The sequence below is a fragment of the Ascidia mentula genome, chromosome 5, assembly GCF_947561715.1.
Source record: "Ascidia mentula chromosome 5, kaAscMent1.1, whole genome shotgun sequence".
NCBI lineage: Eukaryota > Metazoa > Chordata > Ascidiacea > Phlebobranchia > Ascidiidae > Ascidia > Ascidia mentula.
In genome coordinates this window covers 14,076,727-14,092,343 of record NC_138570.1, presented here as the reverse complement: position 1 = coordinate 14,092,343, position 15,617 = coordinate 14,076,727, and the positions used below count along the sequence as shown (strand labels likewise).

Here is a 15,617-nt window from a genome sequence, read left to right as displayed (position 1 = left end):
TACACTGGGTAAACAAGGTTATCCTTATTTGTGACGTAATTATACATGCATTAGAGCTGTTGTGAAAATGTGCTGTATTTATAGTTGGTCAATGAATTTGAAAGGCTACCGCAATGAATTGTCTACATTTTAGTCCATTTGTATGAAAGTTTTCGTTCAGTTTTATTTTTGAACTTGATAAATTACCGCAACGTGCAAAACACGCACTTAGAAGTATCAGCTATTTTTGCCTCGTCGGTCGGTAAAACGCACGCTTAAATTGCGATCAATAGTTGGTCATTTTCTGCTTGACTATGTTTTGCACCATTTTAGTAGCAGTGCTCATGAGCAAAGTTGAAAGTTGTTCCTCTTTGTTCTAGTTTGGTATTAATTTCTGTCGACCAAGATTATTGTGACCAACTATTGATGCGGTTGCTACAGTATTGGAATAATATTGACCAGTCGGGAAAATATGGCCACGAACTGATTTCTATATGTCTATATGAATAATTGTTAATCTATATGTTGAATAATGTATTAAAATCCCAACACAGCGATCTTTAGACAGCTCAGATCGATTTATTGAGAGAAAAATATATTTCGCCTAAAACGGCATCATCAGTTTCTCCATTTACCAAAACTGCCAAAAAGGAAAAACAGAAAGGAAAAAGTCAAGAATCTAACGCAAAAATGTTGAATAATTTATGTTATTGCCGTACACATCATCTTTTGATAGCATATATTACCACAATGAGCACAACGTAGCCTGTCACCCAAATAAACAAACCAAACCATTGAACAACAGCATTTCAAAAACGTTTATAGATCTTCCTGTTATTATGATCGGGCGAAATATAAAAACAATGATGTTGAAAAAAAAATCGATTAAGAAAGTCTCGAAATAAATAAAACTGGACGAACCATACTGCTTTTACTTCGTTAGGTGGCAATAAAGAGTTTGGTTGCCATGAAATACACAGCTGTAGCAAAGTAATTGTAGCGGTTCTGTCAACTGGGTATGTGTGTCAAAACATAAATCGTGTTTCTTCACATTAAAACCGAATTTATTTCATTAAGTCTTATGAAGCCTGGACAACCTTTATAGAAAAGTATGCCAGATACAACTCTTGTACCATACAACCACTCTGTGGTCCCCAAAACTGGTGACGGAAAACCGATTTTGCAGAAAAGACGGAGTTGTGAAATGGTAAATACTCCTTCACCATGCGTGAAGAAAGCACTTTTTCATCTTGAGCGAATAAAAGTAAGTAAAACAAATCTCGTTTAATGAACGTGCAAATAGTTGGAAATAAAATTTGCTCTTATATGTAGCTTGCTCATTTTTTTAGCATTATCCCATTATGATGGCAATAGTTTCATTATTTTTTATATTAAGTTTAAATAAGTTATTAGTTTTGTTTGATTTCTGTCTACTAATGTATGATGTGGCCATAGTCACAACCCATCACCAGTCAAATACATATATTCACCCCCCAAAAAAATACTGCACAAAAACAAAGGACTTAAGTTTGCTCTTATATAACTTGTTAAAACATCATATACCAAGTCTTTGTTGCAAAAATACTGTCAGGAGATTCCCATACAAGAGTTCCATCTGAACAAATTACTTTTAAATCTGGCCATCATGTAGTCAATTGTGATTTTCTGTGGATATCATAACCTTAATGGTTTTAATGGTACCCATGGACCAGATTGTAAAGTTTGTAATTGGTGCAGATGATTTTTGCAGTTTTTGTGGATTGTGTGAACTTTTATGTATGGTGTTTATATTATTACCTACTCATGCATGGATTGTCGCCAAAATTTTACAAATCAACATATCTTGTTCTTCAAACTGTCCTGTGGACGTTATTTCAAGTCTCACAGGTATCATTTTTTCACTGAGGAGTTTATTAGCACAAATTTGATGTTGGGGTGTAGTAAGTTAGAAAATATTTTTATGTTGACTTGTGAAAGTGATTTGTAAAAACCAAATGATGCAACACGTTTCCACACAAAACTTAATAGTGCAGAATATTATCATTTACGCATTTTTCGGAAACGCAGAAGCGTTACATGCAACACCTTGGTTGTGATGCTGGTGAACCTTACACATTTTTATGTTTGTTAGCGCATGCTTCAAGAAAGTTGCATTAAAGATGTCATACCAGAGACGAAACAGGACAAGATGGCACATTCTATTCTTAAGCCACAGGGTCAAGGTAAAATTTTTAACACTTTCTGCCTGTATGTAGAAACAAAAATAAAAGTTCTGATTCAGGCTTTTTAAAAGACTTGTGTTCAAAGATAAATCACAGAAGAAGCAGACTTTGCGATTTCTTACTCCAATCATGGAATACTCTCCAACCGGTGAAGCTGACTCTGATATAATTAGTGAGAAAGGTATAAGTGTACGAGGATCAGGGGTTGTACGAGGTGAAAACATACACATCATATATATAATGTAACTACACTACACATTAAATACATCTTTTAGTGTTTACAAATTTGTACCATAAACTGACAAAATCAACATTCTACTTGATCTTTTTTGGTTTAAGGTCATGAAATTGTTTCAGAAACATTTAAAAATAAAACAACATGTGCCAATATGCTAGTTAGAATGGTTGGTATTTTCAGACTAAAGACTAATAATTTTGCTAAAAATTTTAATATTTTTTTTTAAAGATGATAATGACGTTTAATACAAGTTGTATAAGGTCCAAAGTACTATAGACTAAACCATTAACTGTTTTGTGTTTAATAGATGAAAGTAAAGATATATCTGACAAGAAAATGTTTAAAAACCAAATTCCTCCCCAAGAAGTCTTTAACCAGGTAGTATTGTGTTTCACACAAAAGTAATATATCTGTTTTTTCCTTCCCATAATGTTAAACTTTGTGTTACTCCAATGTAAAGGTGGCAGACCTTCTTCAAAGACTGGAAAATGATCGAACTGCAACAGTAAAAGCACTTGAAATTGAACGTAATCGACTAAGAAACCTGAAATGGAAGATTGATATTATGTCTCAAAGAAGAATGATGCAACTTCCAATGGCAGTGCAAAAAGGTTCAATTCCTTTGTCCAAAATTTCTGGATTCTTTCTTTAACAAAATAAATGGATATAAACATGAAACTTGATGGATTTGTATGCAAAACATCTATAAATAAAAACTTATGTTTAATTGTACCAGAAGGACAGGTTCTAATAAATTATAAACATTGCAAACCTCTGTAACTTGATTGCAAACTAATTTTGTCATGAATATAAAATAAACAAATAATAGTGGAATGATTCTTATCCTCCAGTTTAAGGCCTTAGAGCTATTTCCAGGGATTGAAGTATTTTTTTAATTTTCTTATTTCTTCAACAATTTTTTTTTAGTTTCCTTACCAAAGTGCTCTAGTATAACATGACATGGCATGGCAGAACAAGAAACATAAATTCAAATTTATTTTGCAGAGCATGCTGCCTGCGCATTTGATATTAGTGAATTACAGTGGCATGTTTCATACACTGAGCGCCAATTGGAGAGAAGCAAGGAACGTGTTACTGCAGCACAAGTACTTAATGACAACCTCAAAGAAGATATTAATTTTGTGAAAAAACACTGGTGGGTATATATAAATAAACTTTTCAAAAATGAACATTTATTAGGCATGTATGTCACATATTTTCACAGGAAATGTACTTTGTTTAACCTGCTGATGGGCATTTTTGTGGTAATGTAATAGATACTGTCTGAAATATACTTTTGTTTATCAAATATAATGACAAACTTAGTCAAGGGTTTATTATGTCATTAACTGTACATTATCAAACAAGTATTTCATTGTTGCCTTGTTTTTGAAAAAAAAATACTACAAAAGGTTTAAATCCCACCCACTCTGTTGTTTGTTCAATTTGTGGACAATGGCCTAATTTAATTATCATATACTGTTATACCATAGTTGGCAGAAAGGTCATGAGATTTTTAATTCAGTTGACTACACAGCTTTTAGCCTAGACAGCATTAACTTTTGTGAAAAGTTTTAGTGTATTTTGTTGATTCATGCAGCCCTCTTGTGGAAGAAAAGCTGACAATGGAAAAGGAAGCAATGAAGAAAATAAAGTCTATGCAAAAAACAACAGACAATGTGAGCAGTGATGTCATTGAGTTTATGAAAGTGATTTAGTGACTAAATTAATTGTACAATTACGGCAAATCTATGTGGTTATTACGTTTAATTTAAATCTCTCTTTACTTTAAAACTACAAAAAATACTTGAAAATGGCAGATTTTACTTTTTAAAAACATTAAAAAACATCAGTTTCTGACAGAAAAACATAACTAAAGAAAAGCTAAATATTTTACTGAACTTTAAACTATGTAGGAATTGTCTGATGCAAAAATTGTACTCGATCAAGCAGAGGACAAATACCAAGAAGCATTGGAAACAGCTGAGCGCGAACGACAGAAAACAAGTCAGGATCTAGATGCTGTTCGTGGGCAGCTGAAAATGTTGAAGTTGGTATCTTTAAGTATTAACATAGTTGAAGAACACCACATACTATGTAATATTCATCAATGTAACTAGTTCCCTAATTGTAGCTAAATTTGCCCATGGTTTATGTATATTTCAATTGCAGTTATTCCGTTGTGATAGGTATTTAATTGTTTAAACAAAATGCTCAGATTGGTGTCATATTTGCGGAAACAGATGATGCCCAAACAGGTAAATTCGTTTCTTATATTATTTGCAATAAACTAGCCGACAACAATCTGAAGTATTTTGTGTCAACAATTAAGTTCATAAATATATATCTTGATCATACCAAAAATACATTTACACCTTATTATACCACAACCTTATAGGAAAGATCTGCATCATTCTGAAGCAATGTACCAAGCCTACCAAAAGAAAGCAGAGCAAAGCCGGGAAAAGTTGTCAAATCAAGGTGATGAACTGACGGCATTGGAGAAAAAGACAGATGAACTTCGTGAAATGGAACAAAAAGAAGTTTATAGAATTGAGGAGCTTCAGGATGAAGTCAAACAAGTTGAATTTGAAACTGGCGAGGTCACCAAGCAAAAAACAATTCTAGAAAATGACATGGATCAGATGGTAAACATGTGTTTTCTTGTTGCCCTAAATGTTACTGTATATTCTTGATAAATATATTACATGAAATTCTAAAAATTGTTGATAGGAAAAGAGAAGTTTTTGTGTCATTTTTACTTGTTATGTTTTTGCATACTTTAAGCATCAAGAAATGCGAGCAAAAATCAGTGACCTGGAAAGTCAGTATAAGGATAGCCTACGATCACTACGGCAACTACAGGAAACCAACCGTGACATGAAATATGACATTGAAGACATGAATGAGGAAGTTAAATCTTGGTCAGTTTAATCACTTACGGCAACCATCTCCTGGCAAAGAATAGAAATAAAAAATCAATCTTATAATTGATAAATTGCTTCTGGGAGCATTAGTAAAAGTAGATTTTCTATGCTTGCAGTGATAAGTCTGTGGCAAAAGCAGAACGTGAAATTGCAAGATACATCAAGGAACGAGAGAGATGTGAAGTACAATTAAAGAGCGCAAGCGACGAAGTAACAAACATTACAATGATCAACCTTGAACTAAAAAGTAACATTTTGTTTTACCAATTTTATGTCCTTTTAAGGTACTGAAAGTTTACAGGGTATGCTTTAACAAGATCTAACACAGTATCACAAAAATTGGCAAAGTAACATAATAAGATTTCCTCACAGCATTCACAATGAATGGACTGTATCAAGATAAACTTGGTAAATGGCTAAAAATATAGTTGTGGTTGCTATGCACACTTTCTATAAGCCAAACAAAAAATTGGTAAAAACAAAAAATATTTAAATATATGTATTCACAGCACAACTTGAGAAGGAGGAAATAAAATCACAAGCACTAGAAGATGCACTTAAAGTAAGATTAAATTTGAAAGTATATTTTAGTTTTTAAAATCCTGGTAAACAAAATTGTTATGTTTACTTTTTTAGTCATCTTCTGAAAGTCTGAGGAAGCATGTGAATGAAGAAATGAGACAAAGAACTGCTCTTGAGTCAAAGCGACAACATAATACAGCTGCACTGCTTAAAGGAAAAACAGGTGCTGATCATGGCAGCTTTACCATTGCAATCTATAGCACGTTATTTCCACCCTGGAGATGTACACATACTTTTGTTTGACAGACAACGTTAAAAAGAAAATAAAAATTGAGAAAACGTTGGAGGAAACCCAGAATGCGGTGGCCAAAGTTTCAAAAGAAGTGAAAAGACTTCAGGAGGAACATGAAAAATCTTTACAAGTAGGTACCTGTTCACTAAGGCAAATAGTGCAAGACCAATCTATATGTGGGTCCAAGTCATGCAGTTAACACATTTTGCTTTTGACAGACTGTAAATGACTTGGAGCAACGTCTGAAAGCTGTAAATGCAGAACATGAGTCCACAGAAACAGACCTCACCGCCAAGAAAAACGAAATACAGCCGATTGAAAGAAAACTGCAGGTGTGTTGCGTGATTCAATTCTTAAATTTTTGCCATATTTACCCAATAAAAGTTCTTGATCAAAAAATAAATTGGAAAAATATTTGCAATTCCACATGCAAAGAGCTGCTACTAATCGCATTTAGCCCATTAAATAGTTATGTTAAATTTATATTGTTGGTGGTGAACTTAATTCAATAACTGTTCAATTTAATTATAAATGGTTGCGACAAAGCGTGTAACATGTATTTATTCAAACACGTCTGGAATTGTTTGTTAATATTTGGTAAAATGTGTTGTTTTCCATGCTATTATTTTCAAAGCAGTAAACAAAACTAAAATCCCAATGTTATTTTCCGAACTGTGCTATGTGGTAAACACTTCTCAACGCATCGAACATCAAAGCAAGCACAGCTGTTTACTTAAATAGACGTTTCATATTTTTTTTGGTGTAACGTATGAATCCCGTCAATAATTACTAGAAAATCCTTGGCGAATTACAATAAAACATTCCATCTAGGTTATTTTTCACACTGTGATGTAAATGCAGTTGGTTTATCCAGTTGGGTGCTGACGCTGTCAGGCCTGATGTGCGGTCAATTCAAAAGCTCTTCTGGTTTGTAGCCTTTTCAGTTGACAAACACCTTAGCAACGAAGCGAAGTAAAACCAATGTACTCCCAAATATTAGTTATTGTTTAATGCAGAGGAGAGAAACTGTTCACAGTTTGAAAATCATAGTCTGTTATTTTGATTTTGCAGGAAGAGCAATTGCAGTTGAAGACATCGATTAAGGAAATGGAATTTGAAGAATCTCAGATGAACCAGAAGTTAAAAGACATGACTGTTTCACAAAACGCAATGCAGAAGAGAATCAACACGGCAGAGGCCAACATTAAAAAATTAAGGTGGAAGAATTACTGTATTATGCCTTTTTAAATAAAAACAGAATCGGAAATTTTTTTGAAAATCTGTAATGTGCAACATCCCTAATGATAAATACAGACCAATAGTTACTTCTCTGATATGGACAAACAGAGATGTTAGTGAAATCCATACAGGAGTCTGATTACGCAGAAGAGTGTTCAATTACTAGCAACAGCATTTGGTTTTCATATGAGGATTGTTGAAATACCATAGCATCAGTTTTTATCATGGTAGATTAGTGGTGCACAACACGCACATGCCCAATTTAGCAAGCCATTAACCCAAAATTATTTTGAAAAGTGTGGTCCTTTAATTGTATGTTGCTTTAAATCAAACAAGTCCAATCAATCTTTTTTGCAAGCACATTTTAAGACATCACCCCCATGTCACTGTTTGTGTTGTGTGACCCTGTGTTGGATTATCCTACATACATCTTTATGAGTTTGTAAAACAGAAAAATACAGAGTTAACTTATTATGCGGATAAAAATGTTTTCAGGGAAGAACTAAATGAGCTCCAAATTCAACTTGAAACCGGCGAAAACACCAACAAAAAACTACAGAAGAAAGTTGAAGAGGCAACTGGTAAAGTTTTTCCATATTTTACACAGCCATGGTTTACGCCTAAATTTTTGCCTTCCAGCGAGATTAAACAATAGGGAAAAACTGCACGAACAATTGATGTCTGAGCGCACCAAAGTGAAAGAACAACTTGAACAAAATGTTGCACTCGAACTTGAGTCCAATGCAAAAGTAGCTCAAAAGTACAGGTGGGCAATTTTTGCAAAAGTCTATGTAAAAAAACTAAACTTTTGGCATGCAGCAGGTTGACTAACTTAAAGCGTTACCAATGTTTTAAAAGTAATGCTCTACGATAAAACATGTGTTTATTAAGAAATACGGTGCACGTGCAAGCACTTGTGCATTAATGTTCATTATGCAAACTATAGGAAAAGAATTATTCACATTGGGATAAATTGTTTTACCTGTTAAGAAATACTTCCATTAAGCTTGAACAAATTACATTTGGACTCCTTATTTTACGTAGTCAGCAAACAATGGAAAATTGTCGAGACAAAGTAAAAAATTATTTAAACGTTATTTAGTCAATTACAGCCAGTTAGACGTCTTTACACCCGATATTAAAATGTAGGGAGCTACAGAGCGAACACATTGACTTGAAGAATCGGTTTATGAGCATGTACGATATTAAAGTGAAAATGGAATCAAGTATTAAAGACCACAAGCAGGTATACTACTAACCACATGTTAATGTGCGAAGATATGAATGTCGTCTGATGTCAATTTGAAGATTACTTAGATTCAGTGTTGTGGGTATGGCGATGGTGCACTTTCTATTGCTATAAACTTGTACACCAGACTATACTGTACGTTAAGCATGGTTTTTGCATTTTTTCAGGGTAGGTCCTGATAAGATTGTCTATTTCCTTTTTAAAAAGAGCATTTAAACTGCCGAATCAACATAGCTTGCATGACTGCTGTAAAATGATATTTTCTGTCACAGCTGCTCAAACTTCAAGAGAAGTTAAACAACGCTTTGAAGCAATATTATCACGACAGAGGCGAATTTAACAAAGCCGGACTTACGAAGTTTTATGTTCAATCGAGTGTAAGTATGAACAAACTGCACACAATGCTAAGTGTATTTTTATTTTTTGATCAACATGAATTATTTGATAAGCAAAGTGGAGCCAATAATATGAATTGTGTAAGCTGCAGACAGATGGCCACTGTTTCGACCTAAAAGGTCTCCTCAGTGCAGCTGGTGTGACTTTCAGACGACTTTGTTGACCAAACGGCCAAGCAAAGACTTCCACTTTGTGTTAACTATACAATCACCGTCATCCGTTGGGCACCAAACTAAGTGCAACCTTACGGAAAAAACACCAACTGCTCTGATGAAACCTTTTAGGTCAAAACAGCCATCTGTCTGCAGCTTACACAACAAATGAATTATTTGTTTGAAAAACTGTCTTTAGTTGAGAAGGGTAATTTAGGAAGTCTTTTATGGGCGTTTTATGGATTTTGGGGGAAAATTACCGCATGTAAAACCTTTTCTCTGGTGTAAATGTTGTTATGAAACAAAGCATAATGTGAAATTTGAATGTTGTGTCAAATGTCTATAGCTTTAAAAGCATATTTATTCATAACCGTTACGTAACAGAACGTATAGTGGTTCTAACTGATGCCAAAGGTAAAATAAATTATTACAGAATCGAATTTTCACGAACAAAAATCCATTGTGTTTTCGTATAGATTTCTTAAATAAGTGCAGAAATTCACAAAAGTTTGTCAAAACTATTTTGGACATACCAACCGTTAAAATCTCTTAACGGAACGCCGTACCGATAAGATTTTGTTTACTGTAACGACCGGCTCACAATGACCGCTGGTTTTACCCTTACTTGTTGGTACAGTTGGTATTGCCCTCCTGTTAGACTAAAAAACTTGCAAAGTAGCATTTCTGTTTCACCGAACGGCTGCATTTTATTTCACAAATTTAATCGTGCTTGTTTCGAAACTTCTAGAAAAACACGGACATGATGACGAACGTTCAAAACGGACTCGACATTGCCATCGACAATATATCCTTATTCCTCAAGTCACAGATCGATGGAACCGCAACCAACCGCGTTCATCAGGCAGCCATGGAGTGGTTACAAGCACCAACGTCATGAAACCTTTATTCCTTTTAGGTTTTGTTGAATGTTTAAGACTTCCTTATTTTGTCGAACTTTTTCCGCTTGGAAGGCTTTCTTCGTTGCCTTTTTCTCTTGTCGACGTTCCTTGTTCAAACACAATAAATCGTTGTTGTTGTTTACTTGATACAAACTATTAAAATTGTAACTGCTAGAGCAACAGCCATCGGGTTAAGAGAATGGGTGATCATCTTTTTAACTAAGGATAATGATGTAATTTATCGCTAAATATAAAGTTACATTTTACATAGACGTAAAACCGAGAGCCCCATAGGATATCGACAATATTTTTAACTCATTTTTGATGACATTTAACAGCACTAGTGAGGAAAATTCAACCAGTGATTAAATTTTACAATGAATTCAAAATAACTTTACAGTGTTCCATAAACTGTCTGGTAGCACACTTTCTGTTTGGCCGAAGTCTCAACAGAAACTAATTCAGATGAGAATTGGTATGATGAGATGACCTATCTATGTGTACGCTAAAATGACCTATTTATTAATGAAGAAAGTTAACTGAAAATTCTTTAAACCTTTCTAGCTTCTTTAACAGCTTTTTTCCTCAAATTTTTTTCTTCCTTAGATTCATCTTTTCTTCTTGTATGGACAATGACGGGGGCAGCCTGACGATCACTTGCGGTTGCATCTTCTAATGCTTTTAACTTGAAAATAAGTGTAATATAAGTGGCAAATTCTTTGAATACAAATTAAGTATCAGAATATTTTAAAACAACCTGTTTTCTGTTGAGTCTTTGTTTTGGTTCCACTGGCATTCCAGTCTTGTCTGATAATTTTATTTTCTACACAATATTAAAGTTTTACTAAGAACAAATTTGCATCAAAAAAATTACTAACCCTTGTTGGCTCTTCAATTAGCCTTGGATGGTTGTATAATGTAGAGTAAGTGCCTAAAATTAAAACAAAACACTTAGTATTTATAAATTATAATTCAGCAGAAAACAATATTGTGGATATTTTTACTTTTGGATGCGATGTCACATAAAATTACAGATTATTGGCCAACTATAGTTCTATAATTTTGCATCAGTATTAACTCAAAATCATTTCAGGGCTCCACCCTACTGTAAGAATTTCAGGTCTTGTGGTTCATAGATATGGTGGTAAAGTAACACTGATGCAAAAAAAAACATGCTAAATCATTGTGAATCCTACAAGACAACTATGAACATACTTAATATTGATTCACAATCCCACTTTTCTCTGGGTTCTTCTTTCACAATAATTTCCATTACATCATTGCTGTTGCTTGTGTCTTCATCATAAACTACACATTTTTCCTTGTCTACTTCCTCATCTGACTCCCTACATTTGGTTTATACACAATTAACAAAACACAAAAATTTGTTGATAAAGATCACAAAAAAATCAACAAAATTCAAGAGAAATTTATAAAATTCAAAAGCAATGGCTTACTGCAAAGTGCAAAACTAAACCATTAACTCAAAACGGCAAAAAACATTTGACTATTATCATAAACTGATATCAGTTGACAAACCTTTCTTCTTTGATGCCCAACAACATTTTAATTTCTGCCTTCCGGTCCACATCATCCACTGAAATTACACCATCAATATCAACTTGACACAAATCACCGATGCAATCATCATCATATGTTTCAAAAAACTGCAGAGAAGAGACACATATATTGATGTATTTCGTATGTAAACAATGGAGTCATTGATATGTTGTAAATGAGTTGCAGACATGGCCACTATTTTGACAGATCAGGTCTCGTCAATGCAGTGACACAGAGCCTGATAGCATTATTGGTTGGGTTTCAGTGTAGTGTTTAGCGTAAAAAACATCACCAGCAGTACTGATGAGACGTAATAGGTCAAAACAGTGGCCCAGCCTGGAGTTGCCTTAAACAATGCATCTCATGTTACAGAGTATTTGATACAAGACATCAGGAAGTTAATTTTTTGTACAATGAACAGGTTTGAGACCAGTGAACCATTTTGCTTCCTTCAGTACCTTTTCAAATCTGTCATCCAAGTGGCTAAGATTCTCGTTTCTTCGCATGACGGATGAGGTCATGGAATAACTAGTGAAGCGTGACTTGGTCTCCTCATCAGAAAAGTAATTTTCGTCATCCTCATTGGAAGAAATGGTTTCAAAATCACTTGCAATTTCCCCCTCACTGTCAGATGTAGGTTCGCTGAGGAAACACAAATTATACAGACATTATTAAATAATGTAAAACAGATCTAAAACAAAATGAAACTTTGGCACTTAGTTGACATACAATTCTGGTACTTGTGATGCCTGTACTATAAAATCATCATCCAGAATATTGTCTGGGTCATCATAATCAAAGTCTTCTTCCAATCCAGCAACAATATCTGGATCCCAACTTGGTTGCGGACCTAAAAATTTGAATTTTATAACTCTTCATAGAACATGTTTGCACACATTCAATAAAGAAACATCACAAAAATTATTCACTAAATAAAATTTTGTAAAATGAATAATTAAACTGTTAGTGTAGTAATAAACATACTATATGTTTACAATGACATTGAGTAAAATAGCATATCAAAATATTTCAGTCATGCAAGGAGCTTTCAATGAACAAATAAAGTTTGACAATACTAAAAAAATATTTAAAAAAAACCTTTTGGTGGCATTGCTCTGTGTAACATTCCAACTTTTTCTTCAGTCTTTGAACCAAACACAACTGAAGGAAGTCTTAATATTGTCTCGTTATCCTTGGTTACATCAACAAACTCTTCGTCAAAGTTTTCAGACACTGGCTCCAAGTTCACTAAAAGATCAATTTTATTACTTCAAACTCAACAGTAATAAAAAGGTGATGTAGACTCAATGCATGTACTTTTGTATGCCAAAGCAGTATCACCCCACAGCCCACAACCAAGGTCCTTACTTGATTACAGCAATTACATAACAATAACAGTGGGATCATAGGCAAGCCAGATCAAACACACTCCAAGCGTTACCAACATGAAAGTTGGGTTTTCAAGTAATATTTTTGAAGCATTTGTAAGAAGCATATGTAAAACACGCTTAAAGTTTTTAAATGTGCACAGGCAGGACACTATATTCTTTAAAGGACAATATTTTCCCCTAACTATGTGTAACAGAAATATCAGTAAAAGTAGTATATGCTTTTAGTTTTAGACATAGGCAAATCCAAAAGGGTGCAAGAGTTTGAAACACAAAGCACTGTATTGCAGAGATTCAACTCACTCCTTCTTTCATATTTTGGCACAAGGATAGCTTTGTCCTGTTCTGACGTTTCTCTGAGATGTTGCATGTAGTCATAATCATCATCAAATCCAATGCCATGTGTGTGTTGTGCACTCCACCTTTGCTCACGCTCTTTCGGGGCCTTTTATGAAAATGTTTCACAAATGAAAACTTTGTTATTGTATTTTTGCATTTATTCATACGCACTTACGCATAGTCAAACAGGACAATTAATGGACGTTTTTGAAAACGTTGCATAATTTCACATAAATATCTAGTTATTTTGTTTTGCTTCGTGTTGGGTAAAACCATACATCACTGCTGTGATCCAAATTGAAAGCATCAAGCTGTTGAGAAGTTGGCAGATTTTTCAACTTTTTACTGTCCTACTATTACCCCATAAACCGGGGTAATGATTGGACACATATGGGGTAGTGTGCCAAACTTGCCAAATAAATGCTGTTTCTGGTGAATTCAAAACAGGTTTACAATCATTTGTGCTGATCCCTATATTTTGTATACTCCTAATTAAAACTGTTCAAAACAGTTGGTACTATGATATCAATGCATGATGTCAGTGACCAATAATTAAACATGAATAAAAAAATGTGCAAGAGGTAATTATTGGAAACTTTTTTTTTGAGAGGATAGACTAGACAGAGGTTTGAGTTAGCCTTCATTAAAATCTTCAGGGCTTGACCGGCCAATGTTTCCAAAATGAAATTTCAAATCAGTAAAACACTGTTGAAAATAAACTAATTACAGTACCTATTTCCCTCTTATAAAAAATATTTTTTATCAGTATTGCACAGAAGTAACAATACATGGTATTTTTAACTACTGGGAGGCTTCCAGTTTACCACATACATAAGATAAAGTTGGAATGGAAATCATAGTTTTATTGTGATGGTGGTGTCCCCTAGTTACCCCTTTATTTTGAATAGAATGTAATGCACATCTCAATCATTTCAAAAAACATTTGTTGACATCAAATGCGAAGACAAATTTTTCAATGCATGTAATAAGAGAATTAGAATATACATATAACTCAAGGAAATCAAATAACTTTTATATTAACATAGTATATTGCATGTATTATACCTTTTCTTGTGATTTGGACTCATTTGTTTTTCACAAAAAATCAGGTTTAAAAAATTAAAGAGGAAACAAAAACCTCATTTGTGATGGCATCCACTTGTTTTTCACTCATCTGATAAAGAACTCTTTGTGGTGCATCTTCATCAGCTGCTAGGGGGTCTTTCTGACTCCTGAAACATTAAAATACAGCCTATTTAGAATTATGTTTGTGTAACCAAGCTCGGAAACCCTTTTCTCAATGTGAGAAAAATTTTCATATGATGACTACATTTTTAGACATAATGTGAAAATAGCAAACGGATTTCGCTGGCAAGTCCTGCAATTAATGTTGGTTGAGATAAAACATAGTAAAAGGTTACTTGTGGTAAATATAGCTCACAATGCCTAAAAAAAAGGTCATGAATAAGCTTAGAAATTGCATGGCCACCCTGCACATAGACAAAACTTACAGAACTGTAACTTGCAGAAGCTACTCAGCATTTCAAGAGATATCTGACAGGCTGACACAGCCCCAAATTGAAAAAATATTTGCAAAAATTAACCATAATCCTCGCAATAAAACTTAGCTAATGCATTAACATTCGACATTCCCACAACATTGCAAATGAAATTGGGATACCGTAGCAGGTAGCATCATTAAATGAAAATCATGATCGGTTTAGTCGTCCTTAAATTACGTTCAAGATCGACGGCAACCCAGTTCATAGTCGAACAATCCATATGCAGAAGAAACCATTCAAAAAAATTTACCTATGGACCAGTTGGAAGGTGACAGATTTCTTTTTGTCGATGAAAGGCTTTTTGTTCCGATGTGGCTTAAAAGAAAAAATGTATTTTACTGACATCAGCGTTTTAACTCCAAACAATGGAAAAGTGACAAATCATTTACCATGTTTGTAGAAGATAGTACGAAAAGCTTCAGACACTTTCAGCAACGCTATTTGTCAAATGCAGCTAGAAAACGGAAGATACTTTTACACCGGGTCACAAAGCTTTTTCCAAACTTGATCCACATATAAGCCTATGTAACATACAAATCTGTGCGAATATTAACGTTACGATTTCGTGTAGTATTTCAACACAAATTTGTAAACAAGAATAACAGGTGGTGGCCCTGTTTACACCTAATAATTAAAATTCGCACAGATTTCTG

The 15,617-nt window shown here is 33.9% G+C and overlaps 2 protein-coding genes across 2 annotated transcripts; one reads left to right on the top strand and one right to left on the bottom strand.

The window, feature by feature from the left end:
- Positions 1-980: 980 nt before the first annotated feature.
- Positions 981-10,114, top strand: LOC145904086 (uncharacterized). The gene is made up of 22 exons (XM_082992321.1): positions 981-995; positions 1,057-1,243; positions 2,111-2,201; positions 2,287-2,415; positions 2,747-2,817; positions 2,900-3,050; positions 3,445-3,595; positions 4,040-4,118; positions 4,356-4,489; positions 4,838-5,087; positions 5,227-5,363; positions 5,483-5,613; positions 5,876-5,928; positions 6,003-6,111; positions 6,195-6,310; positions 6,399-6,512; positions 7,252-7,397; positions 7,915-8,000; positions 8,059-8,185; positions 8,569-8,665; positions 8,941-9,045; positions 9,965-10,114. Exons 2-22 carry the CDS (start codon positions 1,091-1,093, stop codon positions 10,112-10,114), a joined length of 2,580 nt encoding a protein of 859 aa, XP_082848447.1. The 5' UTR covers positions 981-995; positions 1,057-1,090.
- On the bottom strand, positions 10,085-15,617 carry LOC145904090 (protein LTV1 homolog). Its single transcript, XM_082992325.1, has 13 exons — positions 15,354-15,617; positions 15,215-15,279; positions 14,541-14,634; positions 13,367-13,508; positions 12,774-12,923; positions 12,405-12,525; positions 12,134-12,317; positions 11,655-11,782; positions 11,331-11,461; positions 10,994-11,046; positions 10,873-10,938; positions 10,672-10,800; positions 10,085-10,222 (listed from the first exon to the last, which is right to left on the bottom strand). Exons 1-13 carry the CDS (start codon positions 15,354-15,356, stop codon positions 10,109-10,111), a joined length of 1,380 nt encoding a protein of 459 aa, XP_082848451.1. The 5' UTR covers positions 15,357-15,617; the 3' UTR covers positions 10,085-10,108.

What these genes read in the sequence shown, in the direction of transcription:
- LOC145904086 (XM_082992321.1), top strand. Translation starts at nt 1,091, where the DNA reads ATGCCAGATACAACTCTTGTACCATACAACCACTCTGTGGTCCCCAAA. An exon ending in CACTAGAAGATGCACTTAAA is followed by an intron (nt 5,929 to 6,002) that starts GTAAGATTAAAT and finishes TTACTTTTTTAG; the next exon opens with TCATCTTCTGAAAGTCTGAG. An exon ending in GCCAACATTAAAAAATTAAG is followed by an intron (nt 7,398 to 7,914) that starts GTGGAAGAATTA and finishes AAATGTTTTCAG; the next exon opens with GGAAGAACTAAATGAGCTCC.
- LOC145904090 (XM_082992325.1), bottom strand. An exon ending in TGGATGACAGATTTGAAAAG is followed by an intron (nt 11,783 to 12,133) that starts GTACTGAAGGAA and finishes TCTTCTCTGCAG; the next exon opens with TTTTTTGAAACATATGATGA. An exon ending in AAAGACTCAACAGAAAACAG is followed by an intron (nt 10,801 to 10,872) that starts GTTGTTTTAAAA and finishes CTTATTTTCAAG; the next exon opens with TTAAAAGCATTAGAAGATGC.